General features: G+C 58.5%; 4 protein-coding genes across 5 annotated transcripts in view; 3 read left to right on the forward strand and 1 right to left on the reverse strand.

Moving 5' to 3' along the window:
- The window catches only part of LOC102015709 (histone acetyltransferase p300-like), a gene marked incomplete in the record, with an annotated part of 27,134 nt that extends 23,957 nt beyond the window's left edge, over positions 1-3,177 (forward strand). The window contains 1 exon segment of the mRNA XM_005379340.2: positions 1,497-3,177.
- LOC102016042 (histone acetyltransferase p300-like) overlaps positions 1-3,177 on the forward strand; it is a 10,049-nt gene extending 6,872 nt beyond the window's left edge. The window contains exon 4 of the mRNA XM_005379341.2: positions 104-3,177. Within this exon, the coding sequence (XP_005379398.1) occupies positions 104-544 (441 nt within the window). The 3' untranslated portion in view covers positions 545-3,177. The remainder of the gene's footprint in view (positions 1-103) is intronic.
- Positions 3,178-5,614: 2,437 nt separating this feature from the next.
- On the forward strand, positions 5,615-22,188 carry L3mbtl2 (l(3)mbt-like 2 (Drosophila)). Of its 2 annotated transcripts, none has more exons than XM_013511353.1 (17): positions 5,615-5,729; positions 8,210-8,459; positions 9,950-10,083; positions 12,699-12,822; positions 13,541-13,620; positions 14,920-15,037; positions 15,643-15,777; positions 15,965-16,053; positions 18,056-18,254; positions 18,592-18,668; positions 18,809-18,913; positions 19,088-19,235; positions 19,616-19,698; positions 19,843-20,077; positions 20,404-20,469; positions 21,164-21,280; positions 21,676-22,188. In XM_013511353.1, the coding sequence occupies exons 1-17, from the start codon at positions 5,676-5,678 to the stop codon at positions 21,786-21,788; spliced, it is 2,127 nt and encodes a 708-aa protein (XP_013366807.1). In that variant the 5' UTR covers positions 5,615-5,675; the 3' UTR covers positions 21,789-22,188. The 2 variants fall into 2 exon arrangements, with proteins under 2 accessions (XP_013366807.1, XP_005379399.1); XM_005379342.2 differs by having other exon boundaries at positions 5,616-5,729; positions 18,023-18,254; positions 21,676-22,187.
- Positions 21,264-27,920, reverse strand: part of Chadl (chondroadherin-like) — a gene marked incomplete at its 5' end in the record, with an annotated part of 15,369 nt that continues 8,712 nt past the window's right edge. Inside the window, 4 exon segments of the mRNA XM_013511352.1 lie at positions 21,264-21,349; positions 25,960-26,156; positions 26,595-26,761; positions 27,231-27,920. Of these exon segments, the coding sequence (XP_013366806.1) occupies positions 25,970-26,156; positions 26,595-26,761; positions 27,231-27,920 (1,044 nt within the window).

Genomic DNA, 27,920 nt, shown 5'->3' on the forward strand with positions numbered 1-27,920 from the left:
AAACAACAAAAGAAAAGCACTTTTCTTCATTCAGACTATTTAAAATGCTTTTCAGTGATTACATTTTGAGAGTTGATCTGTACTTCCTGTGTTTTTTCCCCAGGAGTACGTCTTGTGTGTCTCCTGCTATCACACTAAAAACCACATCCACAAGATGGATAAAGTAGGTCCTGGCATAGAAGGTGAGAGCAGCAACCAGCAGGCTGGTGCCATCCAGAACCCGCGAGATATTCACCGCCAAAGGATCCAGCGTAGCATCCAATCCCTGATCCATGCCCGCCAGTGTCGTGATGCCAGCTGCACCCTGCCAACCTGCAAGAAGATGAAGAGAGTTGTGGAACATACCAAGAACTGCCGGCGAAAGGCGATTGGTGGGTGCCCCGTCTGTAGGCAGCTCATTGCCCTTTGCTGCTACCATGCCAAGCGTTGCCAGGAGAACAACTGTCCTGTGCCATTCTGCTTCAGGATCAAGCAAAAGCTGCGGCAGCAGCGGCTGCAGCGCCAGCGGTCCAGGATGGTGCGCAGGAGGATGGCCAGCATGTAGCTTATCTGTGTAGTGGGCCAGCAACAGGGCCTGCCTTCCCCAACCCCTGCCTCTCCAACCACTCCAACCTTGCCAACCACAGAACAGCTAAAAACCCCTCAGATGTCCCATCTCACCCCTTCCGGAAACATCCCTGGCCACCCTCCAGGCTCTACACTGACTGTTTGGCCACCCTTGCTAGCGCCCCCATCTACAGAGTAAAAGTGGCCTTGCAGATTCAGAGAGCAGCCAAGACACTGTGTAAATTGTACAGAGGCCAATCCAGCACCAGGTGCCCCAGATGACTCCTTTGTGTATGAACCCATTTCCCATGCCAGAGATCCCAGGGGGCATCTGGAGCCAGGGATGGGGCCCACGGCAATGCAGCAGCAGCTCCCCTGGGCCCAAGAGGGACTGCCTCAGCCCTAGCAACTCCAGTCGGGGATGACGTCAGTGGCTCAGCACGGGCAGTCCTTGAATGTGGCTCCACAGCCAGTGGGCCAGCCCACTCATGCTGGGCACTGTCTCAATAAGCCTTATAAAAGCTGTGGACTCTTGGACCTCTTAGCTGTCCCCTACAGCAGCAACCCTTGTGCCCTCCCCAAGCTGTTGGCTGCATTCATGAAACAGCGGGCTGTCGAGTATACCAACTCATCCACAGCTTCTCCCTGGACAGCCAGGGCTGCAGCTGCCAGCCATGCAGAGGGTCCACTTCAGGTCAGCCACGCAGAACATGAATCCATGCAGGCAGGCGTGCATAGGGCTAGCCTGGGCCAACAGCTGCCTCGGCAGTCACTCGAGCCACCTATGGGAGGGATGAGCCCCCCAGAGGCAGCCAATGAACATGAATCACAGCAGCGTGTCTTCCCTATTCTGGGACGTGTTGAGACCACAGCAGATGATGCAGCAGCAGCGGGCGCAGCATCACGTGCAGTAGATGCAACAAGGGAACAGATGGGCCGGCTCCCCCAAGCCTTGGGAGCAGAGGCGGGAGACAGTCTGCAGGCCTATCCGCAGTGACTCCTCTAGCAGCAGGTGGGGTCCCCTGCTCAGCTGAACCTCATGCGCCCCCAGCAGCCACGTTCCCAAAGCAGGTCCAGTCCCCACACCTCCAAGGCGATCCCCAGTTCTCATTCCAGTCACATGTGGTCCCGCAATCCTATCCCTTTCCCAAGGCCTCCATCCCAGCCTGTCCCTAACCCCGAGGATGCAGCCTCAGTCTTCTCCACACCATGTTTCCCACAGACCAGTTCCCTACATCTTGGACTGACTGCTGCCCAGGCTGCCAACCCCATGGAACAAGGGCATTTTGCCCGCCCAGACTAGAATCTGATGAGCTTTCAGCTCGCTAGCCATCCAGGCACGGCAAACCATGGTACAAGCATCGTGGACCTGGGACTCGGCACCGATAGCTCAGATTGAATTCGGACCTCTCACGGAGTACGCCAGACATGTAACACACCTGGTGGTACTTTGGGAGCAGAGAAAAATTATTTTCTCTTAAGACTTTTTGAACTGAACGAAGTTTTTTGGAATCTTTCTTAGCCTATGAAACAGTTTTTCCTTAGAACACCTAAGAACTGTGCAGTAGTCATTTGTGGAGGTTATTTCTGATTTGGCTTCATTTCATTTGCATTATTGGGGAATGAACCCAGGGTCATTGCACTGAGCTATATCCCCAGTCCAGTTAAAACCTTTTGTAGCCAGGTCTCAGTCACTGAGAAGTTGCCCAAGCTGGGCTTGAACTCCATGGTCGTCCTCCCTCAGCCTCCCAGGTGCTGGGATTCATGCGTGGGCCACCGTGCGCAGTGCCATTTGGGGTTTCAAGTGAAGGTGCCAGGTGAGCCTGAGGATGACAGCACACTAAGAACAGACCCTGCTGTGCTTGCCCAGCCGACCTTCGCTGTGCGCGTGTGGTTCGAGCGCGCTGGGGGGAGGCTGAGGGCGGAGGCCCCGGTATGCTCCTGCCTTGCACCTCCAGTAGGTTTTACTAGTTTTTTAAAATTAAGGAAAATGTGTAATATCAGTAGTTACTATTTACTGGTTCAGAAGTGAAAATTTTTCCTTATTTTCTTCACTTTATGGAAGAATTTTTAAGATTCTAAAACCAAAGTACAGCAGGGGTTCATGTTACTTAAAAAATATGTTCCACGTACATAAGTATATTAAAATGGCAGTTTCTCCCCGAGTGCTAAAATACTCATTTTTTAAAAAAATTTTTGGTGAGATGGTCTGGGAAAAAACTTTCCCGTTTGGTCTGAGTCAACTTTAATGCTCCAGAAAATTTTCTATAAGTCTGAAAATAAAACTTCAAGTATTAAAATAATCTGTGGGTGTGAGAGGGAAATGACTTTTTCAAAATAGGAGCAACTGCCCAGTTGACGTATTATAAATTGTGACTTCTTACAGAAAAATTTTTGTTAGACATCTCATAAAGGAAAAATGAAAAAGTGAGAAGTCACCCAGTGTGATTATCAGAACATGCAAGGTCTCCCTGTTTTGGTTCTTCTGCCACACACAGTCTCGCTTTCTGTAAAAAAGTGTAAACCTTGCAGTTAAAGTTGATGACCTGTAGATACAAGCTTGGGATCGCTGTATAGCCTGTCCAGTTCGATTTCTTATTACCTGTCGTTGAATAAACTGTGAGACACCGAGGCTCTGACTCACTTCTTCAGGGCGCCTCCTGGTCCTAGCACCTCGGGTGTAAGCGCCCTCTGTTTAGGAGCCCGAGGAAAAAGGAAACAGGAGCTCACAGCAGCCTGCCTGTTCCATGTCGGCAATTCCCAGATACACTTAGGTGAATTTGTCCAAAGCTCAGGAAAACGCAAGTCCAGGTCTCCCAGTGCCAGCCAGATGTCCAGGTGGAAGCAACATCAGCCTTTTCACACCTTGGCACAGGACCTTGCTCCAGGCTGGTGAGGTGACATCAAGGTCTAACCACCCTCAGCTCACAGGGAGGAGAGGGAGCACCCAGGATGGTCATCCTGCCCCAGTCACAAGCAGCTTTTCAAAACCCAGCCCTGAGGCAAGGCGTGCTCCTATGAGGGTTTTGTGTTCTGGTGTTCTTGAGACGGTTTCACTACGTATGTGCAGGCTGGCCTTAAACTCGCTTGTATAGCTCAGGTTGGCCTTGAACTCACAGTGATCCTCCTACCTCAGCCTCCCTGGTGCTGGGATTACAGGCATGCGGCACCATGCACGGCTCATGTGAGGGAACCGGGAGGAGGAAAATGCATGCAGAGGAGTCCTAGGCAGCTGAGATGAGCTTGGAGCCCAGCCTGTGAGTGCTGGGTGTGAGCATGGCGAGGTCACGGGTCCTTTCCATCGGGACATTGCAGAGCAAGGTTTAGAACCCTTGTCGCCCACACCATGCCCTCGCTGCACAGTTGCGGGCCAAGCCCGCCGGGCCGAGCGCACGAGCAGGACAGGACGCAGCCCTGCGCACAGCTGCCAGCTGCGCCCTCCAGTCGGCCAGGTCTCCAGCACAAGGACGCTTGGGCAAGACAAAGAGCACGGCTCGCGCTGAGTGACAGGGATGCAGGAGGCGCTGGGAGAGGCCGTGTGGTGGGGGTGGGGAAGGGCTCGGGAGAGGCGGGCGGGGAGGCCGGGGCCTGGAGGGGAGCTGAGGGGGAGGGGCGGAGGCAGGGCCCGCCGGGCCCAGACGGAGAAGAACCAGACCCGGACCCTCGGGGTGCAGCTGCAGGTGCGCTGGGCGGAGACCTCAGGAAGGGCCGCGGTGGTCGCCTGTGCAGTCAGAGGGTCTTGCAGCCCCCTGGACTCAGGGCCAGGACGGACCTGAGAGGAAGGAGCATAAAGGAGGCCAAGTCTTTAACTGTGCTGTGACGCCTGGATCCTGGAAGGGACGGACAGGAGGCGGTATCCCAGGTGCTTTGCTGACTTAGCTTACAGCATCCTCAGAAAGGGCCCACTTGACAAATGAGGAACAAGCTGAGGGGAATAACTCGCTCAGGATGACAACCAGCTGGGTGCTGTGGGGCAGGCCTATCTCTAACCCCAGGTACTCTGGAGGCTCAGGCAGGAGGATCACAAATTTGAGGACAGCCTAAACAACTAAGCAAAACCTTGTGTCAGAATATGAAGGGCTGGCAATCAAAACGGCTGGAGATGGGTAGCTCAGTATTCCTTGGGTTCAATCTGCAGTACTATCCCCCCACCTCAAAAACATCCCAGGAGGGTCAATGACTCACAGAGGGAAGAGTCTGAAAAGAGAGGGCATGGGGTCGGGGAGGAGAAGGGATGGCTTGGACCAGCCAGAAAGCACTCTGGCTGCAGCCGGAGCCCCAGAGCCAGGAGCTCCAGAGCACTGGGCTTGCTGGCCACTGTTGCTAAGCAACCAGTGTTTAGTGAGTTGTAAGATGGTTCAGCTGGATTCCTAATAACAGCCATTTCAACTCAGGCTGATGGTTGCTGTCACTGTGGTCCCCTCTCTGTCTCTTTCCCTCTCCCAAAGTCTCGGACTTTCCAACTATGATTCTGGAAAGCTCAGGTTTCTGCTTTCTCATGCTTTCGATGTACTGGTTTGTACTAGTGTGAAAAACAATACGTCACAGGGAAGGTGGGTTTCAGGACTCATTCAGTCTTTGTTTGAGACAGAGCCTTGCTGTGTAGCCCAGGCTGGCCTCAAACTCACAGCGATCCTTCTGTCTCCGCCTCCCAAGTGCAGGGATTGCAACCGTGAGCCCCCATGCCTGGCTCATTTTTAGCTTTGTGCATGCACCTATTCCAGTTTCCGTCTAAACTGAGTCCCCGGCACAAACCCATCTTAAATTTCTAAGTGGGGAGGTGCGAGGTTATTCTTTGGAACCTGGAAATGTGCTCAGTAAGTGCTGAGTAATTGCTTAAAGTAGAACATGGTGAGGATGAGGAGCCCTGTAAAAACAGCTCCAAGAGCTCAGGGCAGAATTTCCCCGTTGCCGTGGCAACGCCAGGCCTCCGCCTCAGGCGCCTCCAGGCGTTAACTACAAGTCACACAAAGACCCGCGGCTTCCCAGCCTCCAGGGGGAGGAGCGACGCGAACCGAGCGGAACCGGCTTTTCCTCTTTCCTGTAGCCTGATTGGCTTTCGACTCAGAGACGCGACCAATGAACAAGCTCGGGGAGAGCGGCGAGGCCAATATGGCTTCCCGCACCTGATGACGGTCGAGGAAACTAAGTTAGGTCTCATGGAGAAGCCGCAGAGCCTTGAGGTGAGACGAGCGGGACTTAACACAGCTAGTAAAGGGAACCCCGAGAGCCTTGCTCCGTGGAGCTGGCTTTAGGGCTCTTAACGACGCCCGGAGGGCGGAAGGATTGGTAAACAGGTAGCGATCTAAAACGCTGCCAGGCGCGACCCGCGTTGCTCCCTGCTTCTTCCTGCCGGGCTCACGTCGGGCACGAAGTTCCGGAGGAACGGCCTCCCTCGCGTGGGGAAGGGAGGTTGGCTTCAGACCCGGGGCTACCGAGTCTCCTCTGTCCTGCCTGTCTCGTAGTCGTGTTCCTTGGAGGTTGCGAGGCCTGTCCCATGCAGGAGGGAGGAAAGGGAGGTGCGGCTTAGAGCTGCTCGGGGCCGGAGCCACCGTGCGCGGCGGCTTGTCCCTACGGTTAGGGAGCCGGGGCTCGGAGGGAGGGGGTCCCCGGAGGAGGCGGGCACGGCCGCCAGCCTCCAGAGCCTGGCGTTCCGCGTTTCCCTTCTACGCCAGCAGCCTGTAACCCGCCCACCCATTCATCCCGACTTCTCTGGGCACCCTGTGCATTTAAATTTGGGTTCCTTTCTAACATGTTTGCATGTATAGTGGTAAAGAGGAAGTAGACTAGCTCGAAAACTCTACAAGGATGAAGGAGAATAATAATGTGGAAAATGAGAATGATAGCGAACTCTTTCAGAGCTGTTACCAACTGCTAGAAATAGAGTTGGGCATCTCGTATCTGTCGTCTTCACGATCCTCCAGAGAAGGCTTGTAGTTGTCTTCCTTGTGTGAGTGAAGAAATTGAGGGCAGGAAGGCTAAATATCGTGCAGAAATCTCAGTTAAGCTGGGCGTGGGGGCGCACACCTGTAATTCCAGCACTTGGGAGGCTGAGGCGGGAGGGTCGCCATGAATTTGAGGCCAGCCTGGGCTGCATAGTGAGTTCAAGGCCAGCCCTAACTACATAATGAGACCCTTTCTCAAAACAATAAAACAAAACAAAAACTCTTAGTTACGTGATAGAGCCACTAGGGCCCAAACCCAGGCAAATAAGATTTGAGACACCATGCTTTTATCCCAGTAGTAATTACCACTTACTGAGCACTCACTATGTGCAAATCACCATTCTGAGTGCTTACTTGTAGCATCTCTTTTCCCCCAGATCCTATTACATCGTAGTATTATCTTCATCCTGTGGAGACTGAGGTCCTAGGAACTGATTTGCTGTGGGCCCTGCAGCTAGGAATCAGTAGAGCTCCCACCTTGCTTCCCTGAGCCTGTTTTACTAGGTTGATTTACAGACAATATCTCATTTACATCTCACATCCTGTGAGCTGAAGTTTGTCTTCTTCCATGGATAAGAAAGTTGGAGGCTGGCAGTGGTGAAATGAGCTGCCCAAGGGCCCATAGAGCTGGTTAGGATGAGAGCTGAACCCGAAGTTGTGGTACATACGCTACCACTATGCCGTAGCTCTCTCTGCCACCTGCCTCTCAAATATTCCTTGGGACACCCTGGGTCTTCTTTTTTCACCCTGGGTCTTCTATTAATTTTTCTCTGACTTAAATTGTTTTTTTTGTTTGTTTGTTTTTGTCTTTTTGAGATAGAGCATCACTATGCAGTTCAGGCTGGCTTTGAGCACACTTTGTAGCCCAGATTGGTCTCAAATTTGCGACAACCCTCCCGAGTGCTGGGATTACAGGCGTGTGTGTCACCACGCCCAGCTCCTTTTTTTTTTTTTTTTTTTCCTCCGGTACCGGGAACCGAACTCACGACCTTGCGCTTGCCCCAGCTCCTTAAATTGTTTTTGAGTTTAGGGTATTTTGGTGTACAAGTGCTGAACAGGGAAGACTGACTCTAATGTACATCTCCTCCCCCAGAGAGTCCTTGTGAATTATTTAGGACATTTTCACATAGACTTCAGGTCCTCAAATGATAGTTTACTGACTTTACAATGATGTGGAAACAATATTCATTCAGTAGAATTGGTGCTTTGAATCTTGAATTTTGCTCTGATTCCAAGCTACGGATACTCAATGTGATTCGGTATTGGGCATTTTGGCCGCAAGCTGCAGCTTCCACTCAGCTGTTTGTCATGGGGAAACAACCCAACACTCTGCAGTGTTCTGTGTTGCTAACCTAAGATGTTTATAAATGCATTTTCAGCTTACAGTATTTTCAACTGATGATGGGTTTCTGGGGATGTGAAAGTCAAGGAGCAGCGGTGTTCTCTCTCATCCATATTAAAGTGCTGTTATTGTAACTCCCCAGAAGAACCGGGTGGGTTCCTCACACATGTTTATGTCTTGTGCTGCTCTGTTGAGTTGTGGTGGAGAAGAAATATGTAGAGAGTCGTCCTTGGTGTTTGCCAAAAGGGGTGTTTGGAAGGCCCCCCAAAAGTGTCAGAGCACCAGAAAGGAGGTCAAGAGCAGATCTGCAGACTCCCTCCCTGTACACTGACCCAACCCTGCTGCTTCCGCCTGCTCGGTGTCATTCTCCCACTAGGAGACGCCCCCTTTAGAGCCAATGGAGGAAGAAGAGGAAGACGACGACCTAGAGCTGTTCGGTGGCTACGACAGTTTCCGGAGTTACAACAGCAGTGTGGGCAGTGAGAGCAGCTCCTACCTGGAAGAGTCCAGTGAGGCGGAAAATGAGGATCGGGAAGCGGGGGAGCTGCCCACCTCCCCGCTGCACCTGCTCAGCCCTGGGACGGCGCCCCGCTCCGGCCCCATGGACGGCAGTGGTTCTGAGCCAGGTGCCTTCGCGGTGTCCCTGGAAGAGCAGATGGGAAGGAGTCGGGAGGAGAATAAGATGGGGAGGGAGAGGGGGACGGGCCCTGGCCGTCCAGATGTAAAACACTGCCCAGGGATCAGATGTCTAACTCCTGGCCACAGGGACCATCTCCTGCGCTGTCACCTGGTTTCCAGTCGTGGTTTCAGTCATCTCTCATACAACCGATGTTTATTGAGCACGTGTTAGACGCCAGGTGCTGCCTTCACGCTGCGTGACTGGGCGGAGGATGGGAAGCAGTGTTGAGTCCTTTCCCCAAAGGGACAAGAAATAAGCCAGAATCAGGAATCAGGGAGCTGGGAGTGAGAGGCAGGATACGGGCCAAGGGTCTGGGCAGGGTGAGCAGGTGAGGGTCCCCAGGGCTCACCTGGAAGCCCTTTGTCTTCAGAGATGTGACGTTGGGTAGCTGTTGGGTCCCTGTGCCAGGCTTCTAGTGCAGGCTGCCCGTGAGAAGAGGCGCGGTGGACAGTCAGGCCCGCTCCTGGGTACCTACGCTCTTCACAAGAGTAAGCTGAGGTCTTTGCCGGTTGAACCTCTTTTCCTTTCCATTCCTCTCGTCTTCTCTTCCTTTCTGTCCTTATCTTTCTCCCTCCTATCTTCTTCCAGCTCTTCTCTCGAAATCTCAGAGCTTTAGCACATGAAGGAATCACTGGGGACCCAGCAGGCCTAGGGGACTCGAAGGAACCCCTTGGGGACCTGGTAACAACCTACAGATGCTTGTGCCCCGTACGGGTCAGGTCATTAGAATCTCAGGCTCCTCGGGTGATTCCAGTGTGAAGGCAGGGTTGCGTCCCGGAACTACTTCAGTCTTCTGACTATTTAGATGAGAAAACAGAGCTGCAGAGGTTAAATGCCTTGGCACCTTTTCTCTGTGTGTATTCTTGTTTTGTTTTGTTCTTTTTTTTTTTTTTGAGACTTGCTATGCAGTTCAGGCTGGGCTTGAACTCACTATGTAGTCCAGGCTGGCTTCTAACTCAGCAATCCTCCTGACTCAGCCTCCTGAGTGCTGGGACTACAGGCATTTGCCCTCACACCCGGCCTCCTTGTGTATTCTTCTTCTCATTTTCCTCCCTTGAAAACTTGCCAACACCTGCATGCTTCCACAGTTGTCCTCACGACTTCTCTCAGCCTCCCTGCTGGCACAAGCAAGGGAAGCAAGCAGCGTAGTGTGGGCGAGCTCGATTGAGAGGTACATGGCAGGCATTGCGCACTTGTGGACCCAGCTACTCCAGAGGCTGAGGCAGAAGTATCGCAAGTTCAAGGCCAGCCCGGGCTACACAGTGAGATCCTGTCTGGAAAAAAGACAAAACGTGCACAGCACCTGTCCTAGCCCAGTTCCGTCAGCCTCAGGGGGGCTGGGGCTCACGGGTTAACGCAGTGGCGCAGATTTTGCAATGCGTTTGTGCGGCCTGAGGTGACCGTGTCAGGCGAGTCACTCACCAAGCTCCCTTGCAGCTGTCTGTGAGATGTGCGGCATCGTGGGCACAAGGGAGGCCTTCTTCTCCAAGACCAAGCGGTTCTGCAGCGTCTCCTGCTCCCGGAGCTACTCCTCCAACTCCAAGAAAGCCAGCATCCTGGCCAGATTACAGGTGAGGCGGACACTTGCCCCTTCCACAGCCCTGGGTGCCAAGACGGGAGCTACCCAGCGCCTGGTGGGCTTGTAGCCTTCCCTGCTTGTGGCCATCTGTGTCAAACTTGACAGAACAAGAAACCCTGGTGCAGCCGGGCATGATGGCGCACGCCTGTAATCCCAGCACTCGGGAGGCTGAGGCAGGAGGATCGTTGTGAGTTTGAGACCAGCCTGGGCTACAAAGTGAGCTCAAGGCCAGCCTGAACTGCATAGCAAGACCTTGTCTCAAAAAAAACCCCAAAAAACAAAACAAAACAACAGGTCCTACCTTGGGGGAGTCTGGTGCCTTGGTCTTCACTGTACTTTTATAACAGCCTTGAGGTGGGAGCTGGGAACCAGGCCTGAGGGTCAGGGCCCTGTCTCTGACTCACACTGTAGGCAGCCAGCCGCCTAGGTAACCTTGCCAGATCTATTGATTGATGTGTAGAATTTGGGGAGATGAAAACACATCTCTCAGCCGTGTGCTGCTGAGTCACGTGTTTCTGAAGGAGCTGAGGGCCAGGGGCTCGGATGAGGTCCGGCCCTGGGAGCCCTGGCAACCTTGGCTGGAGCCGAGTCTCAGGCCCCGCCTTGCAGTGTTTCCAGGGCCCACAGCCCTGCTCTCAGGCTTGGCGGCCTGTTCGGGTCGCCTGGGAGAGTTCACAGCATCGCTGCGCGTGGCCCCCGACCCCGCACGTTCTGGTGGAATTGGGATGGAGTATGGCCTGGACGTGGGGATTTTGAAGTGCTCCTGACTGGTTCTGACATGCAGCAAATTCTGCAAACACTGCCGAGACGTTGACTAGTTTCTGTGTCAGGTCTTTCTGCTGGGGGCTTGACACCTTTATGGTGGCGCTGGGAGACAGTTGCCGTTGCTCCCCTTGCTTTGTGGGTTTTAGTCAGGGCATAGAAACATCTCTCTCCTCATGTGTTTTTTGTTGTTGTTCTTGGTTTTTTTTTGAGACAGGGTCTTGCTATGCAGTTCAGGCTGGCCTTGAGCTCACTTTGTAGCCCAGGCTGGTCTCAAACTCACAACGATCCTCCTGCCTCAGCCTCCCGAGTGCTGGGATTACAGGCGTGCACCACCACACTGGGCTCATCTCTCTCATGGACCTAATGATTTTTTGGTACTCATTTAGGGCTTGGCATGCTTTTTTTTTTTGTACCAGGAATTGAACTCGGGACCTTGCGCTTGCCATGCAGGTGCTTGTGCCACTGAGCGATATCTCCAGCCCAGGGCTTGGCACTCTTGACCCTAAAAAATGGATTTAAGGAGCCGGTGATGCATATCTGTAATCTCAGCATTCTTGGAGGCTGAGGCAGGGGGATTACAAGTTAAGCTCCGCCTGGGCAATTTATTTATCTGTTTGTTTTTTTGGTACTGGGAATCAAACTCAGGACCTTGTGCTTGCCAGGCAGGTGCCTGTGCCATTGAGCTATATATCCCTGACCCTGGCCTGGGCAATTTAGCAAAACCCTGTCTCAAAATTTAAAAGCAGGGAGGCCAGGCATGGTGGGACATACCTGTAATCCCAGCGCTCGGAAAGCTGATGCAGGAAGATTGTCATGAGTTCAAGGCCAGCCTAGACTACATAGTGAGCCCTTGTTTGAAAAAATAAAACTGGTTGCTGGGATGTAGCTTAATGTGAAAGCCCTAGGTTCATTCCACAGTATTGAAAAAGAAAGGATTTAAGGGCTAAGGATGTGGCTCAAAGGCAGAGCATATGCTTAGCATCAGCAAGGCGCTGGGTTGCATCCCCAGTACCACTACCACCCCCAAAAAAGGAACTTAAAAGTGTTTCTATTTTAGATCCAGGTGTGGTGGCGCACACCTGTAATCCTAGCACTTAGGAGGCTGAGGCAGGAGGATCACAGAGGGTTTTAGGCCAGCCTAGGCTACATAGATCCTGTCTCCCACAGACAAAAAAAATTTTATCTATAGTCCAAAAGCTCAAAGGTTGTTTTAAATTTTAGTAAGTTACTGAAAGTTATATAATTACAAATTGGGACTAGGGCTCTCTGTGATTTAAACCCACACTCTGGGGGCTGGGGATTTAGCTCAGCAGCACAGCGCCTGCCTGGCAAGTGCAGGGTCATAAGTTCGATTCCCAGTACTGGAAAAAAAAATTTTAAAAACCCACATTCTGTTTCACTGATCTCTAAACTCTTGGCCTTTCTCATCAGTGTTTTAAGTTACAAGGTCCGGACCATATCAGGACCTGTCCTTTAAGGGACATCCTCTTTGGGCCCCTGGTGGCAGCATGGACATCTCTCGAGAAGATTCACATGTGGCTTCCTCCGTCAGAGTTGTTGGCCCCCGTGTAGCGCACCCTCTGCTGTGGGCCTGCAGAAGTCTCGAGGGTGGAGACAGAAGGGAGAGGCTCCTGGGGAAGCAGAAGCGGAGAGATGCTGCCTCCCCCGCCCTGCCCGTTCCCTGCAGCTCTGTCCCTGCCCCGCCCCTCCCCACAGCTGGCCTCTGGGCTAAGTGTCCTTAGGGTCACCCAGAAACTAAAGCCCCAGCCGGGCTGAGTAACTGCCCAGAGGCCAGGGTCGTAGCCCAGCAGCAGGCCCCACGCTCTGATCTCCTCCCTCCAGGGAAAACCACCCACCAAGAAAGCCAAAGTCCTGCACAAGGCGGCCTGGTCTGCTAAAATTGGAGCCTTCCTGCACGCCCAAGGCACAGGACAGCTGGCAGATGGGACACCGACAGGACAAGACGGTGAGGTGGCAGAGGCCTGGGGTGGGGGCCAGGCAGGCAGCCTTCCCTAGTAGAGGACAAAAAGGTGCCCTGCTAACCGCACCCTTCGGGTTCTCTGGGGCTTGTATCCTGCCCGTCAGCCCGAAGTTGCCCAAACGCTCTCCGTGGGCATTCGGGAGCCAGGATTAGCCTCTCATTTCTCTCTGCTTCGTCCTGTGCCCGGGCAGCTGAGGCCCTGGTCTGGTTTGAAGCAGGTGTGGAGCGGCTGGGAGGATGGGGAAGGGACCTTTCTCTCCTGAGCGCGGCGCTTTCTGACTGCATTAGCTGAGGCCCGGAGCAGTCCTGTGGGGGCTGGCCTGAGCTGACTGAAGGGACACGGGGCCCCAGGTGTGCGGCCCTCCTCCCTCCCCGGGGTGTGGTCGCAGGCAGGCAGGGAGGGCGTTGGGGCTTAGGATGGGCGCTGAATTTCCCTGTCTTTGCGGGGAGAAGAGGGAGCCGCTCCCTGAGGGTCCCTCTGGACCTGAGGGTCTGGCGGGCTGTAGGTTCAGTCCTCTCCATCCCGATGGCCGCCGCTGGGGCAGGTATGGTGGCACGAGAGGCGCCGTGGTGCAGAGCGTCCGGGAGACTGCTGGGCTCGGAAAGGGCCCCACTTCTGCACCCCCGTACTCCTCGGGGTGCAGCTCCTCACGGGCTGCAGCGTAGACCCCCAGCCTGGACTTGCGCCCTTTCCGCTCTGCAGCTCTGGTGCTCGGTTTCGACTGGGGGAAGTTCCTGAAGGACCACAGCTACAAGGCTGCACCCGTCAGCTGCTTCAAACACGTGAGTGCCCCTCGGAGGGACGGAAGCCAGGGACGGGCACAGCCAGGGACGAGGCGGCCCTCAGTGCTCCCTGCCCACTGCAGGAGGGCGGCTGCCTGTGGGCCGGGCAGGCCCTGCGGAGAGAGCGGCGGGCGGCCTTTCTGCTTGCTCCGTTTTACCTGTGTGTCCGCTTCCTGCAGATCCTCCGCAAACGTGTGCAGGGCGCCCGGCAGCGGGCTCCGCTGCGCCAGCTCTGAGGGCCCCTGCTTGTGACACCTGACACCTAAAGATCTCTCTGTCCCGCTTTTGTTCGGGGCCTTTCCCACTCGGCAGCCCTCTCCCTGGCGCCTGCTTGTCCGCAGAGCCTCGCAGAGCAGGCCGCCTCTGGACGGCCCGGGCCCAGGTGGCAGCGGGGTGGCTCCCGCCGCCAACCTCTTCAGGAGGCTCCCTGCCGCCCAGCACTGAGGAGCCAGAAGGGCGAGGGCGTAGTGGGATGGACTTGAGGTCCAGTGTTCACCAGCCAGGTGCTGCGGTGCACACCTATAGTCCCGGGACCTGGGAGGCCGAGGCAGGAGGATCACAAGTTTGAGCCCAGCCTGGGCAGCAATTTATCGAGACCCTGTGTGTCACCATTGATCCCGATATGTCAGCTTCGTTGGCGGAGGGACCGCCTAGCAGACCAGTAAAGCATACTCCTGGGTGCGACTGGGTGGGTCCTGGAGGCGTGGCCTTGGGTGCTGGAAGTGGTCCCTCTGATCCTCTCTGGCGCTCTTCCCACCGTGCCTCTGGGTGCCATGAATGCAGCAGTTGTGTTGTGCCCAGGCCCTTCCGCCAAGTCGCTGCTCCCTCTTCAGTTGTAAGTGCTGAGCGTTGTGTCTCAGCTGCGAGAAATGAGGGCATCGCCACACGTCCCGTCCAGGTTGAGTGACGGTCACCAGGGTAGTTTTGTGCCAGGCAAAGGCCTGGGACAGGGGGTGCTAGGCCGTGCTGCCAGGGTACAGGCTGGCACAGCGACAGAGAGACTGAGGCTCACCAAGGCGTGACGTGCCCGAGGTGGCTGGGCAGGAGCGGGCCCTGTGATGATCAGGTGTCAGGTCTGTGACTCCGGGCCTCCGCCCGCCACCTCACCTGCCCCAGCCCCTGTGCCCCGCTCTTCGGGACAGTGGCCATCTCTTCCTGCCGGTACAGGCCTGGCTGTCTGTGCCCAGCGGGGGGTGGGGAAAGCTGAGGTGCAGAGCGGGACACGACGCCTCGGCCTGAGGCCCCGCTCCCCCTGCAGCCAGGCAGCTCATGCCCCCAAACGTGCCCGTCGCCACACAGGTTCCACTCTATGACCAGTGGGAAGACGTCCTGAAGGGAATGAAGGTGGAGGTGCTCAACAGCGACGCCGTGCTCCCCAGCCGGGTGTACTGGATCGCCTCTGTCATCCAGGCGGCAGGCGAGTGGCCCTCCGGCCAGGCCCAGTCTGGGCCGTGTGTGCGGTGACCTCTCTCGGGGTGGGCAGTGTCGTCAGCTGGCTTCACAGATCAAAAAATACCCCTTAGCCGGTCATGGTGGCGCACGCCTGTAATCCCAGCACTTGGGAGGCTGAGGCAGGAGGATTGTCATGAGTTCGAGACCAGCCTGAGCTACAAAGTGAGCTCAAGGCCAGCCTGAATTGTGTAGTGAGACCCTGCCTCAAAAAAGACAAAAAAAAAAAAAAAAAAAAAAAAAAAAAAAAAAAAAAATTCCTCCCACGGGAGTCTCTCTCCCTGTTGGGATCCTCTTACCTTTGGGAGGACTAGAGCTGGCCAGGCTGGGAAAGGCAGCTTTTGGGTTTGTTCCACAGACAGCCAGGGTATCGGGATTAACGGCCTGTGCCCTGATGCCTTCCAGGTAAGGGGCATGGATTCATTTTACTGGGGACAGCAGGAACCCCACTTGCCTGAAAGGAGTTCCTGGAATGACATCGAGAAGTCTGGCTCGGGCTAGAGGCGAGGGGAGGCCTGAGGAGACCCCTCTCCAGCCCAGCCTCCCTCACGGTGCCCTGGGCCTGCCTTTCAGGGTATCGGGTGCTGCTCCGCTATGAAGGCTTTGAAAACGATGCCAGCCATGACTTCTGGTGCAACCTGGGCACCGTGGACGTCCACCCTATCGGCTGGTGTGCCATCAACAGCAAGATCCTGGTGCCCCCCCGGAGTGAGTCGGCGAGAAGGTTCCCTGTCCCTTAGGGCCCTTGATGGGGGAGCCCTGGGTCTTGGGTGGGACGGAACCCCTGGGAGGATCCAAGTTGCGGGACCTGGTTTTGTGAGATGAGGTGGTTGCTGCCCTGGAGTGGCAGAGAGGAGTTATCCTCTGAGTGACAGGATGGTGCTGGTCCCCACAGCCATCCACGCCAAGTTCACTGACTGGAAGGGCTACCTCATGAAGCGGCTGGTGGGCTCCCGGACGCTGCCCGTGGACTTCCACATCAAGGTCTGGTGGGGGCTCTTCGGGGTTCCAGGTTTTTATTTATTTTTTGAAAGTGCTACGGATCAAACCCCTGGTCTCACACACGCAAAAGCCCTGTCCCTGAGCCTGTCCCCAGCCCGTCAGTGCAGTGTGTTTTCTAAGAGCCTTTTGCTTTGATGGCGCTCAGTGGCTCCGCAGGTCTGCAGAGTCCAGCGCCGCCCGGGGCAGTGGCCGCCTCCTTGACCCTGGGCCCGGCTGTGTCGGTTGTGCTGCTGTCAGACTTCTGCGCTGCAGGATTCTCACCTTTGCTGGAGACACCCTTCCGGAGTGCTCACTCAGTGGACTCTATAATGAACAGTACTTGTAGATGAGGCCCTGCCACCCAGGAATCTCCAGAGGAAATTTAGAGGCAGAGGCAATGAAAACCATGCACACAAATAATTTGTTGTTGTTGTCTTTTTGAGACAGGCTCTTGCTATGCAGTTCATGCTGGCCTTGAGCTCACTTTGTAGCCCAGGCTGATCTCAAACTCGCAACGATCCTCCTGCCTCAGCCTCCCAAGTGCTGGGATTACAGGCATGAGCCACCACACCCAGCTCACAAATAATTATAAAATAGCCACTGTTCCGAACTAGAAATATACCTCAAAATCATTTATGTGGCATTTGATTATATTTTTAAAAATCTACTTAGGTGATGGCATACACCTGTAATCCCAGCGACTCAGGAGGTTGAGGCAGGAGGATCACAAGTTTGAGACCAAACTGAGCAATTTAGTGAGACCTGTTTCAAAAAAGGGCTGGAGCCAGGGATATAGCTCTGTGGCACAGCACCTGCCTGGCATTCTCAAGGTCCTGAGTTTGATTCCTGGTACAAAAAAAGCGAGGGGCTGGGGATGTCGCTTAATGGTACAGTGCCCCTGGCTTCAATCCCCAGTACCACGAAGAAAAAAGTTCTTTCATTTTAAGTCACTTGGTGACCAGTCAGAGGGATCAGGCCTGCAGCGGAGACTCTGCTGCCTCTGTTGGGCTCCAGCTGTGGCTCACCTGGGTAGAGGCCTGGGCTGCATCTGAGGTCTCTGAGCCAGGGGCTGGAGGCCATGTCCCCACGTGGCCCTGTACCTCTGGCAGGGTGCAGAAAATGTAGGACACTGGCCCTGTGATCACAGAGCAGGAGTGGTTATCAAGCGGGCTTCGTGGAGAAAATGGCTTTTGGATTTTGCCCTGATGGCCAAGCCCAGAGTGGCTCGGAAGCCAACACAGGAAACAAAGATGGAATGGGCAGGAGTCTGTTGGGATTCTAGGTCAGCTTGTTCTGTCGACTGCTCCGTGGCCGCAGAGAGCTCCCCCTGCTGGCCTATATGGGAACAGCACTGTCTGTCTTGTTCTGCCGGGGCTGATCTGGAGCCTGCTGGGCCCTGGAGCTGGAAAGGCCCTAGCCAGGCACGAGGGCCCCAAAGCCACAGCACACGAGGCGTCTGCTGCCCACTTGTGCCCCACCACCACGGCTCTGCGGTCCGCTCTGGGGTCTTGGCCCCTGTCCCTGTTGGGTCAGAGGGCACAGATTGCTGCTGCTGCAGTGCTCAGAATGAGAGTGGGATTGGATACCTGGAGACGTAAGTCCCGCACTGCCATCAGCAGAGGCCCAGGAGGCACAGGGGTCTGTGAGGAGGTGGCCCGGGCTGGGAGGGCCGTGCCCAGGCCGGTCACCAGCCCCCGGGCTCAGTGAGTGTGTGACTGGGCACGTCACTTGGCCTCTGCTCACTCGGGCTTCCTCCGTCAAGCAGGCTTGGGGCCCCCACCACCTGAGTCGCTGGCGTTGGGTGATGCGGCCTCATGCACCTTGTGGGGCCCGAGCAAGCCTGCAGGCCACAGGTTCCCCGTCACTTCCTGACCCCCGCCACGCCATCCCTGCCCTCCGCCGGCTCCAGACGGAGCAGGAAGGCGGGAGGAGGGGCCTGGGGGCCGAGCGGCTGTGCTCCGTGCCGTTGCAGATGGTGGAGAGCATGAAGTACCCCTTCCGCCAGGGCATGCGCCTGGAAGTCGTGGACAAGTCGCAGGTGTCACGGACCCGCATGGCCGTGGTGGACACGGTGATCGGGGGCCGCCTGCGGCTCCTCTATGAGGACGGCGACAGTGATGACGATTTCTGGTGTCACATGTGGAGCCCCCTGATCCACCCAGTGGGGTGGTCACGGCGTGTTGGCCACGGCATCAAGATGTCAGGTCAGCAGCACCCCGGGCCAGCGTGACCCCGGGTCCCCAGTCCCCAGGAGTGGCAGGGAGGAGGGACCAGGACTGACGTCCAGAGGGGCCGAGTCCCCTGACCGCGGTCACTCAGTCCAGCGGCTAAGTGGTAGAACTGAGACCTGGTCCTGCAGCTCCTGGCCTGTGTGTCATGCAGGGGGGCTTGGGTCTGAGGCTGAGCAGGCCCCCGGGGGATGCCAGTGAGGTGTGGGCCGGGCCACTGGCCTGCTGGAGGAGCCACCTTTCCGGGCAGGCACCAAGGAGCCCCAGGCCGCCTTTACCTCCCTTCTCTTCCCCATGTCCTCTGCCCCTCCAGAAAGGCGGAGTGACATGGCCCATCACCCCACCTTCCGGAAGATCTACTGTGACGCCGTCCCTTACCTGTTCAAGAAGGTGAGGCGTGGCCCCCGAGTGCCTTTCCCCGAGCCCAGGACCCAGTGCAGGTCCAGCAGCCTGGCGGCTCCCGGCACTGTCCCGCCTCCCCAGGCCCCCCGCACCCGCCTGGCCTTCACCAGGTGCCCTGTTCCTTGCAGGTACGCGCTGTCTACACAGAAGGTGGCTGGTTTGAGGAGGGGATGAAGCTGGAGGCCATCGATCCCCTGAACCTGGGTAACATCTGCGTAGCAACCATCTGCAAGGTAGGCCAGGGCCCGGCTCCCACGGCTCCAGTGTCTCCCGCTGGCTTTCTGAGGGGCGCAGCTCAGGGCATGCCGGCTGTTGTGGGAAGGCAGAGCTGTGCACACGAGGGCCCGCCCGCCTTACGGGAACACAGCCAATGCCGTGGCACCCGTCCGTGGCCCACACTCCCCTAGGTCCTCCTGGACGGCTACCTGATGATCTGTGTGGACGGGGGACCCTCCACCGATGGCTCTGATTGGTTCTGCTACCATGCCTCCTCCCACGCCATCTTCCCAGCCACCTTCTGCCAGAAGAATGACATCGAGCTCACGCCCCCGAAAGGTGAGCCTCGCACACCGCACACTGGCCTTGCAGGGTGAGGTCACAGGGCCAGAGTGCTGGTCACGTAGAACCCTGGGCCATGGAGTTCTCAAGGTATGGGAGAGGTGCCAGCCACTGCCGGCCACTGCCAGCCCTTACACCGTAGGTGCTGGGTGGTTGGTGAACAGAGCTCTGCTTGTTTGAGCAGTGAACAGCCTGTGCAACCGGACTGTGGTCCAGGAGCAGGTGTTCTGGGGAGGAGGAGGGAAGGTGGCTGCCATGGAGACCCCAGGCTGGGTCCTGGCCAAGCCGCAGTGGCCTTCGGGCAGAGTGCCACTTTCCCCAACCTGCTTCCTGCATCCGCTCCCCGCAATCTGCGTCGGAATTCCCCACCCCCGCAGGGTACGAGGCCCAAACCTTCAGCTGGGAGACCTACTTGGAGAAGACCAAGTCCAGAGCGGCGCCTTCGAGACTCTTCAACATGGTGAGAGCCCGGACGGAGCCGGGGTCTGTGGTGCTGTGGGGCAGCAGCTCCGGCCCCTTCCCCCAAGAGCCCCACACCGCACCGGCGTGGTGGTCACGGTGTTGCCGCCCTCCGCGCCAGCCCCTCCCCCGCCCCGCCCCCCAGGACTGCCCCAACCACGGCTTCAAGGTGGGCATGAAGCTGGAGGCCGTGGACCTGATGGAGCCCCGGCTCATCTGCGTGGCCACGGTAAAGCGGGTGGTGCAGCGGCTGCTCAGCATCCACTTCGACGGCTGGGACAGCGAGTACGACCAGTGGGTGGACTGCGAGTCCCCGGACATCTACCCCGTGGGCTGGTGCGAGCTCACCGGCTACCAGCTGCAGCCGCCGGTGGCCACAGGTTGGGCTCGAGGCGCTTGCCCCGTCCCTGTTCCCCCGCCACCCGCGCCCCTCTAGTGCCGGGCTCGGCTCTTGGCATGAAGTTAGAAGCCTCGAGCTGCCCTCAGCAGTGCCCGCCGCCCTGCTCGGGCCTCTCCTCCCTCCCTTCCCCTGGCCCGCAGCGCTCCTGCTGCATCCTGCCCACATCTGCTCACTCCTGCCCACGGATCGCCAGGTCCAGCACTAGGCCCGCCAGCCGCTCCGCACCGCCCACCCCCTCTCTGATCACCCGCTCTGCCTTCCCTCCTGGGGGCCCTCATCTCTGCTCCGCTTGTCTTTCACCCACAGAACCGGCCACACCTCTGAAGGCCAAAGAAGCCACAAAGAAGAAAAAGAAACAATTCGGGAAAAAAAGTAAGTTGTGCCCCAGGACAGCCAGGTACTGGTGCCCAGGAGCCTCTGCTTCTGTGTGGCTCTCTCCGAGGGGGACCACCCTCAGGAGATGCGGGCAGCCCTGAGCCGAAGGAGTCCGGCCTCTGCCCTCCTCGCCTCTGCCTTGCCCCCGACCCATGGGCTTCTGGGCACCCAGATATAGATAGGAGTTCGGTCCCCGGAGATGGTCACACGGTGAGGGAGAGGAGCGCAGGGGGTGCCACACCACTGCAAGGCGGTGCGGCCCTGGGCCCCTGCAGCTGCTGGGCTCTGAGGGAGAGGCCAGGAAGAGACTCGGCTTCCTGGGCCACTGCCTCCTGAAGGTGGCAGCACCTTAGCACCAGGTTCGGGGGGGGGGGGTTGGGCAGAGCTGAACCCAGAGCTAGAGCATGGCACTGCACGCAGAGGACGTCCTGGCACAGGCCAGACCCGGAGCAGGGTCACGGCCCGGGCGGGGGCGGGGCAGGGTGAGGTGTGGCCCGCGTCGGGGAGGCGCTGGGCTGCACGGGTTGGGTGCAGGACGCAGGATGTGGAGAAGCCCGCTGGAGGGACGGGCTGACCTCAGGGCACATGTCTGTCCCAAACTGTCACCTTGCCGCTCTGCCCTGCAGCCTGCTCAGCAGGCCTCACACGGAATGGACCCCAATGCTGGCTTTGACTCCGTTTTTATTCCAAGGGAAAAGGATCCCGCCAGCCAAGCCCCGGGCCCTCCGACAGGGCTCCAAGAAGCCCCTGCTGGAACACGAGCCGCAGGCTGCAGGGATGGTCGAGTCGGAGCCGGGGCCTGGCGAGAGTAAGAGTCCCCAGGGGGCGAGGCAGGGCCGGCCTGTGCTGCGCTGGGAGGTCGCCTCTCCTTCCCGCCCTGGGCACAGAGGAGAGAGCCGAGGTGGGGGAGTTTGCGGGGCACCGAGCCGTCCTTAACCTTGGGCCCGCGCGCCACAGTGGGCAGCCCTGCGCGCCTCCTCCTCCTCCGCCCGCCGCGCGTGCTGGGCTGGGGATAGCCGCGGTGCCAGCATCTCTGCGTGGCCTGCTGGCTGGCTAGGTGCGCCCAGGCCCCCGGCTGCCTCTTCTGCTGCCTTGGGAGGTGAGTGGGCGGCAGGGGTGTCCCCAGCTGCCTGCCACCTGCTGGCGGCCCTGGCTGCGGGAAGCTAGGCCCTGCCGCAGAGCACACGTCACTGTCCCCTGCAGTCATCACCGTGTGTGTGAAGGAGGAGCACCTGGACTGGGCCTCGCCCGACAAGACTCCCGGTGGGGGGCTGCCTGTGCCCGTGGAGAGCATCAAGCAGGAGGCGGATGACTGAGCCGCTGGAGCCCAGCGGGCACCCCCTGGGCCGGGGAGCAGAGGTCGCCCTCTGCCCCGTCACTGGAGCTGAGCCTTTGATGTAAAGTACCCTGCCTGGTGTGTGGGGCCGCGCTCGGAGAAACTGGCCAGGACTCCGTGGGCCTCCCTCTCCGCCTGCCCTCCTGGCAGGGCCTCCGTGACCCAGGCTGCCCGAGGCCCCCACGCTGGTCTGTGTGACAGTCTCCGCACCCCACATTTTCCAAGCAAGCACACTTGCTGTCCACTTTTTTGTTCTCAAGTGCTGGGGATTGAACCTACAGCTGTCACCCTGAGTTACTGTACATCCCAGCCCTGTTTTTACTTTTTTTTTTTTTTTTTTACTTTTTCTTACTTTTTGAGACAGGAGCTCAGTAAGTCACTAATTTGCCCAGCCTGTGCTCAGACTTGTAGTCCTCCTGCCTCAGCCTCCTGGAGCGCTGGGATCACAGGTGTGCGGCACTGCGCATCTAGCTCCGCACTTCCCGCAGCCTCCCGCCCTCCCCACCCTCAGCGCCACGCAGCGCAGGCAGACGGCCTGCGATCGCCTGTGAGCGCCCGAGCGCGCTGGGAAGGAAGCTGTGAGCGGCCGAGCTGACGCAAAGCAAGCCTCTTCCGCCTCGGAGGGAGCCAAGGAGAACGCCTCACCCATGGGGACCCCAGCGTTGGGGTTTGGTGACCTGCAAGGCGTTCTCCACCTTGCCCCTGGGCACAGGCACTGCCATTTCCTGAGAGGAGCGGATGGGCTCAGAGAGCCCGTGACCTTGGCACAGCTGGTGCCAGGTGGAGGCCAGGACCCTGCGACACCAGGATCGCGGTGGGTCGGAAGGGGGCCCCGGCTTGGACCTGACGTTTTCCCTCCCTTTGCTGGACTGGGGTCGGGTGTGGCCTTGGTGTGGGGCGTGGCAGTCTTTGCCGAGGTGCCACGAAAGGAGGGCCGTGCCCCCCCGGGAGCTGACTCGCGCCTCTGGCTGGATTTTGCTGCTCTCGGGCCCTTCTCCCGCTCCTGTAAACAGCATCCTGGAAGCTCGGCTCGTGTCTGCTCTTGCTCTGCCCCTCGGTCTCCCTGAAGCCCAGTGTGCTCTCCAGAACTCCCTGCGGCCCTCGGCCCATCCCTTCCCCCCGCGTGGGGCCCAGCGGCTCCCTCGGTCTGTCCCATAAGGGCTGCCGCTGTGCCCAGCTGCCTCAGAGGCCCCTTGAGCCCTTGTGCCAGGGTCTGGCGCCCCGGGTGGGTGCATCCCTGAGCAGGGACAGCGTGCAGTCATCGCAGGCTGGTGTTTGCAGCAGCCGCTGAGGGAGCTTGCCGCAAGGCACCGACCCGGCGGCCCTGCGCTGTGCAGCACCCGGACCGGACGCGGCCATCAGCGCAGCCTCACCTCAGAACGCGCACAGGCTTGCAAGGGAGAGCCTGGGCTGGGGCAGTCGCGGTTCAGAAGCCGTGCGCCGCTTGTGTATGTGGGCAGACAGGAGCGTGCCTGAGTGTGCCCCGGGCCTGCAGCTGGCCCAGGAGCCCAGCGGAAGAGAACGCCCCGTCTCGCGTAGCGGGTCAGGGCCCCTCCCGCCTGAAGCGCCCCGGGAAACCGGCTCCCCGGCCACTCGGCCTTCCTGAAAGGAGGAGCCATCGCTAGAGGTGCCACAAGAGGAGGGCAGCCTCCCAGGTTCCTTGTGGGGGAGTGTGCCCTCGCTGTGTGCCCAGGGCCACCTTGAAGTCTATTAAGTGCAGACGTAGAGGACCCGCAGTGGCACCCGTCACCACCTTGGGTGCCCCCTAACATCGTCGTGTGCCACTCCCCTCCCCAAATTACAAGGTCCCCAGAGGTGCAGCCTGGGTCCTACCTGTCCCTAGCCCCTGGCTCAGGCCTGACAGCATGTCAGCTTTGCTGAGTGCTGGTGAAGTGGGAAAAGGTGCGCATAACTTGGGTTGCAGGTGCCTGCGGGCACCTGGATTTGTCCCATGGAAATCTGCTGTCCCTGCCCGGCTCCCTGCTTCCACGCCTGAGGGTCACAGTGGCTGCCAGTGCAGATTAGACCAAGTCATCACTTTCTGCACCCGTTTTCCAATGAGCAGCCTGGACCCTCCGCTGGGGGAGGGGGTGCAGCTTCGCATTTATTCAGCTGCCCGCCATCACCGCGGCCGGGCTCTGTGATCGGTCCTCCGGTGCAGGAGAGGGAGAAGGGCGGTCGCTTCCACTCACTGTTGAATGACAGCAGTGGGCGGAGCCCGGATCGCTTCATCATATCACCACGAGCACTCAGACATGGTCCTGTCAACGGCACGGGGCACCTCCCACTTGGCAGACACCAGCTATGCCAGGGCGGCAAGAGAGCGTGAGGCAGGTGTGGCCCGGCCCCCTCAGCTGGGCCGTGCCAGGGTGCAGGGCCTGTGCATCCCCAGGAGGAAGCCGCTACTTGCACTGAAGTAGCCCAGAACCAAGCTGCGCAACTGCACACGCCCGTAATCCCAGCACCAGGAAGCTGAGGCAGGAGGGTCAGAAGTTGACCCCAACCTGGGCAACTTAGCAAGATGGTGCTCACTCAAAAGAAGAAAGTAAAGATCATGACTCAGAACTCCAGGGCTGGCGCGAGGTGGGACATCTACTTCATGTCAGAAATGAAATGTTCTGAAAGGCCCTAACTCTTCCAGCCATGCCCTGAGCTGGGGTGGACCGGCCTGGCCGAGCCCCCACACCCCTCTCCTGGGGCTGCCGGCTACCAGCTAGTGGCACGGGAGTGTTGGCGGAGACCACATCGCTACTGGCACTAAAGCCGACAGCTGGGTGCCTCTGTGGCAGAACTAGTGCCCCCCCTCACCGGCTTGGGGGCTTTGAGGAGTCCTTCCTCACCCCAGCCTTCCAGAACGCCCTACAGGGCGAGCTATACTTTCCCCTCGGGGGTGTGTTGGAGTCCTCGCCCCCTAGTACCTCAGAGCCTAATCTTACTTGAAAGTAACCTTGTTAGAGCAATAATGTGATTAAAATGAGCTCATTAGGTTGGGCTCTGCCTCACTATGGCCAGTGTCCTTATAAAAAGGGGAAATTCGTACCAGGTATGTCTGTAATTCCAACAAGGCAGGAGGATTGCAAGTTGGAGGCCAGCCCGGGCAATTTAGCAAGACCCTCTCTCACAATTTGTAAAAGGGTTGGGAGTGAACCATTGCCCGAGCATTGGGGAAGCTGCATGAGTTTGAGACCAGCCTGAACTACATGAGACCCTGTCCCGATCAGTCAATAAATGGGCTAGGGATGTAGCTCGGTGGTAGAGTATCTGCTTACCATATACTATGCCCTGGGTTCAATCCCCAGCACTGCCGGGGGCGGGGGAAAGAGAGGGGAATCCCACTGACAGATACAGAGGCAGCTCACGTGAAAACCATGTGGAGGTGGGGATTTGGCCACTGAAAGCCAGGAGACCTCTCAGGCGAGCAAGTCCTGGAGGATGATTGATGGGAAAGCACCCTTCCTCTCAGGTGTCACACCGGCCCCTAACACCGTGATTTCCAACCTCAGACCTCCCGAATGGCACGCATTCCTGCCTTTCTGGGTCACCCGGTTTGTGGTACTTGGTTGTGGCAGCCCAGGGAACTCATCCAAACACCAAGGACCCCAGGAGCCCCAATCTGCAAACGTAGGTCCCGAGGGAGGCAGATCTCCCCGCCTGCCGTCACTCTCGGTTTCACAAGGCCCCCGGCCTTCCCTGCGGCCTGTGTCCTACACACCCTTCTCCGAAGTGCTGCCTGGTGTCATAACTGTGAGTTCAAGCTGAGTCAGGATGCGGAGGTGAAGTGGGGTGCAGCCTGTGCTGATGGGTGGGGGATGGCAGCAGACCCAGCAGCACACGCGCACCTGGCCCGCACCTCCCGTCCCTCGCAATGCCCCGAGGTCAGGGTGGGAAGAGCCCAGTCAGCACCACTCCAGCAGAAACACGATGGACTTTAAGCACACACTGGGACCAGGGTTCCGTGGCTTAGAGGAAAGGCCGCTGTCTGTCCCACAGAACAAAACGGCACATAATCATTTCCTCTGGAGGTGAGGAGGGGCCTTTGTTGAGACAGCAGGGCGTGGGCCGTTGCTCAGCTCCGGGGCCCACGAGTTGGAGAAGCTGGAGCCCGGCTCCCAGGATGCGGAACCCAAGCCCCGCCCCACCCCCGGGCCCACCTGGAGCTCCTCACGGCCTCCCCTTGACTGAGGTCCTGCGGGTCCCTGGCCTGGATGCTGGTGTCCGCTTGGCCTTCCTGGCAGCCCAGCCTGGGCAGGCTTCAAAGACAGCAGCTGCTGCCTTCACCCGCTGGCCCCGGGCGCCAGGGGGGGTGGCACAGGTGGCCCCCACTCGCAGGTTCAGCCCGGTGAGCCACCTGCGGAGGAAAGAGCCTGGGGAGCCCGCGGCCTGACCTTCCTGAGGGGGTGGGGGCGATCTAACGGGCACAGTGGATCTAGCGGGGCACTGCTCGGAGTCCTGGCTCTGTGGCTCACCAGTTACGTGGCCCCTCAGTCACTTCAAGCCTCGTGTCCTTCATGAAAAGGGAGTAAGAATAGTAACAGGAGCAGGACATGGTGGTGCATGCCTGTAACCCAAGCCACTACGGAGGCTGAGGCAGGAAGACTGCAAATTTAAGGCCAGCCTGGGCAACTCCACAAGACCCTGTCTCAAAAACTAAAACAGGGCTGGGGATGTAGCTCCGTGGTAGAGCACTCACTCAGTGAGCACAAGGCCCTAGGTTCAATGCCTAGCACCATAGAGAAAAGAGAACCGACCCGGCCGCGCAGGCTTGGCGGGGAGGTGGGTGCGCTACCTGTGCAGTGGCAGCAGCTGGCAGTCACAGTGGAAGGGGTTGGCGCTGAGGTCGATGAGCTCGAGCCCGCTGAGGCTGGGCAGGGCGGGCAGCGTCCGAAGTTGGTTCTTCTGCAGGTGCAGGCTCTGGAGCCCCGGCCCCAGGCCAGAGAAGGCCCCTGGGGAAATCTGCAAGGAGGTGCCAGGCCCTGGCGTGAGCTCCCGAGTGACACTCGGTCTGTGGAAGGGAAGCTGGAGAGCCCCAGGTGGCCCAGACAGCAAGGGAACTGTGGGGCTCCATAACCGGCGGGTCTCATGTCCAAGTCACCCCATGCCCAGTTCATGGTTCGTTCTGTTCTGCCTAAGCCCCACCCCCTTAACGAGCCTGGGGGCGGGGCCAAGGCTAGGTAACACCTGGACCGAAACGCCGCCCTCCCTCATTCCCCACATGTCCCCTGGGGCGCGCCTCTAGCCGTGCGACAGATCCACCTGGCCTGTCACCCACACCTGGGCTCCCTAAGGCAGGGGGCGAGGTGTTTATCCCAGGGTTCCCATGGCTAGCCCAAAACCTGGCACCCATGGCCACACAGGCTGAGTGAATGCATGTTGGTCGTGGGTGGCCTTGTGCTGTGTCCCCTGCCACACGCCAGGTGCCCACCTGCTCCAGGCCACTGCTGTTCAAGAAGAGATGTTGCAGGGACCGCCCCGTGGGCCGGAAGGCCCCTTCTGGCAGGGCCCGGAGTGGGTTCCCTGAGAGCTGCAGCTCCAGCAGGACGGGCAGCCCCTCCAGCGCCCCCGTGGGCACCTCTCGAAGCTGGTTCCTGTCCAGGTACAGCTTCTCCAGCTCGCGAGCCGCCCCTAGCGCCCCGGGGGACAGCTGAGCGATGCGGTTTCCGCTCAGGTGCAGCCAGCGCAAGGCCCGCACGCCCGCCAGGTCCCCAGGGCCCAGACGCTCCAGGGCATTGTCCTGCAGGTGCAGGGACACAAGGCTGGGCAGGGCGCGCAGGGCGGCGCCCGGCACCTGCAGGAAGCGGTTGCGCTCCAGGTACAGGTAGCCCAGGTGCGGCGCCCCTTCGAGGGCAGCAGCGCTGAGGCCAGAGAGCTGGTTGTCGGAGAGGTAGAGGTAGACGAGGCGGCCCAGCCCCGCCAGGGCGCCTGCCTCCAGCTCTAAGATGCCACAGTGCTGCAGGTGCAGCGACACCAGGTGGCCCAGGCCGGGGAAGGCGGCCCGGGGCACCGAGGGGAAGTGGTTGCGCCGCAGGTCCAGCAGCTGGGTGTCGTTGGGGAAGCCACGGGGCACCGCCTGCAGCCCGCGGCCCTCGCAGCCGCTGTGCCTGGAGCCGGGGGC

The sequence above is a fragment of the Chinchilla lanigera genome, unplaced genomic scaffold, assembly GCF_000276665.1.
Source record: "Chinchilla lanigera isolate Chin_1 unplaced genomic scaffold, ChiLan1.0 scaffold00012, whole genome shotgun sequence".
NCBI lineage: Eukaryota > Metazoa > Chordata > Mammalia > Rodentia > Chinchillidae > Chinchilla > Chinchilla lanigera.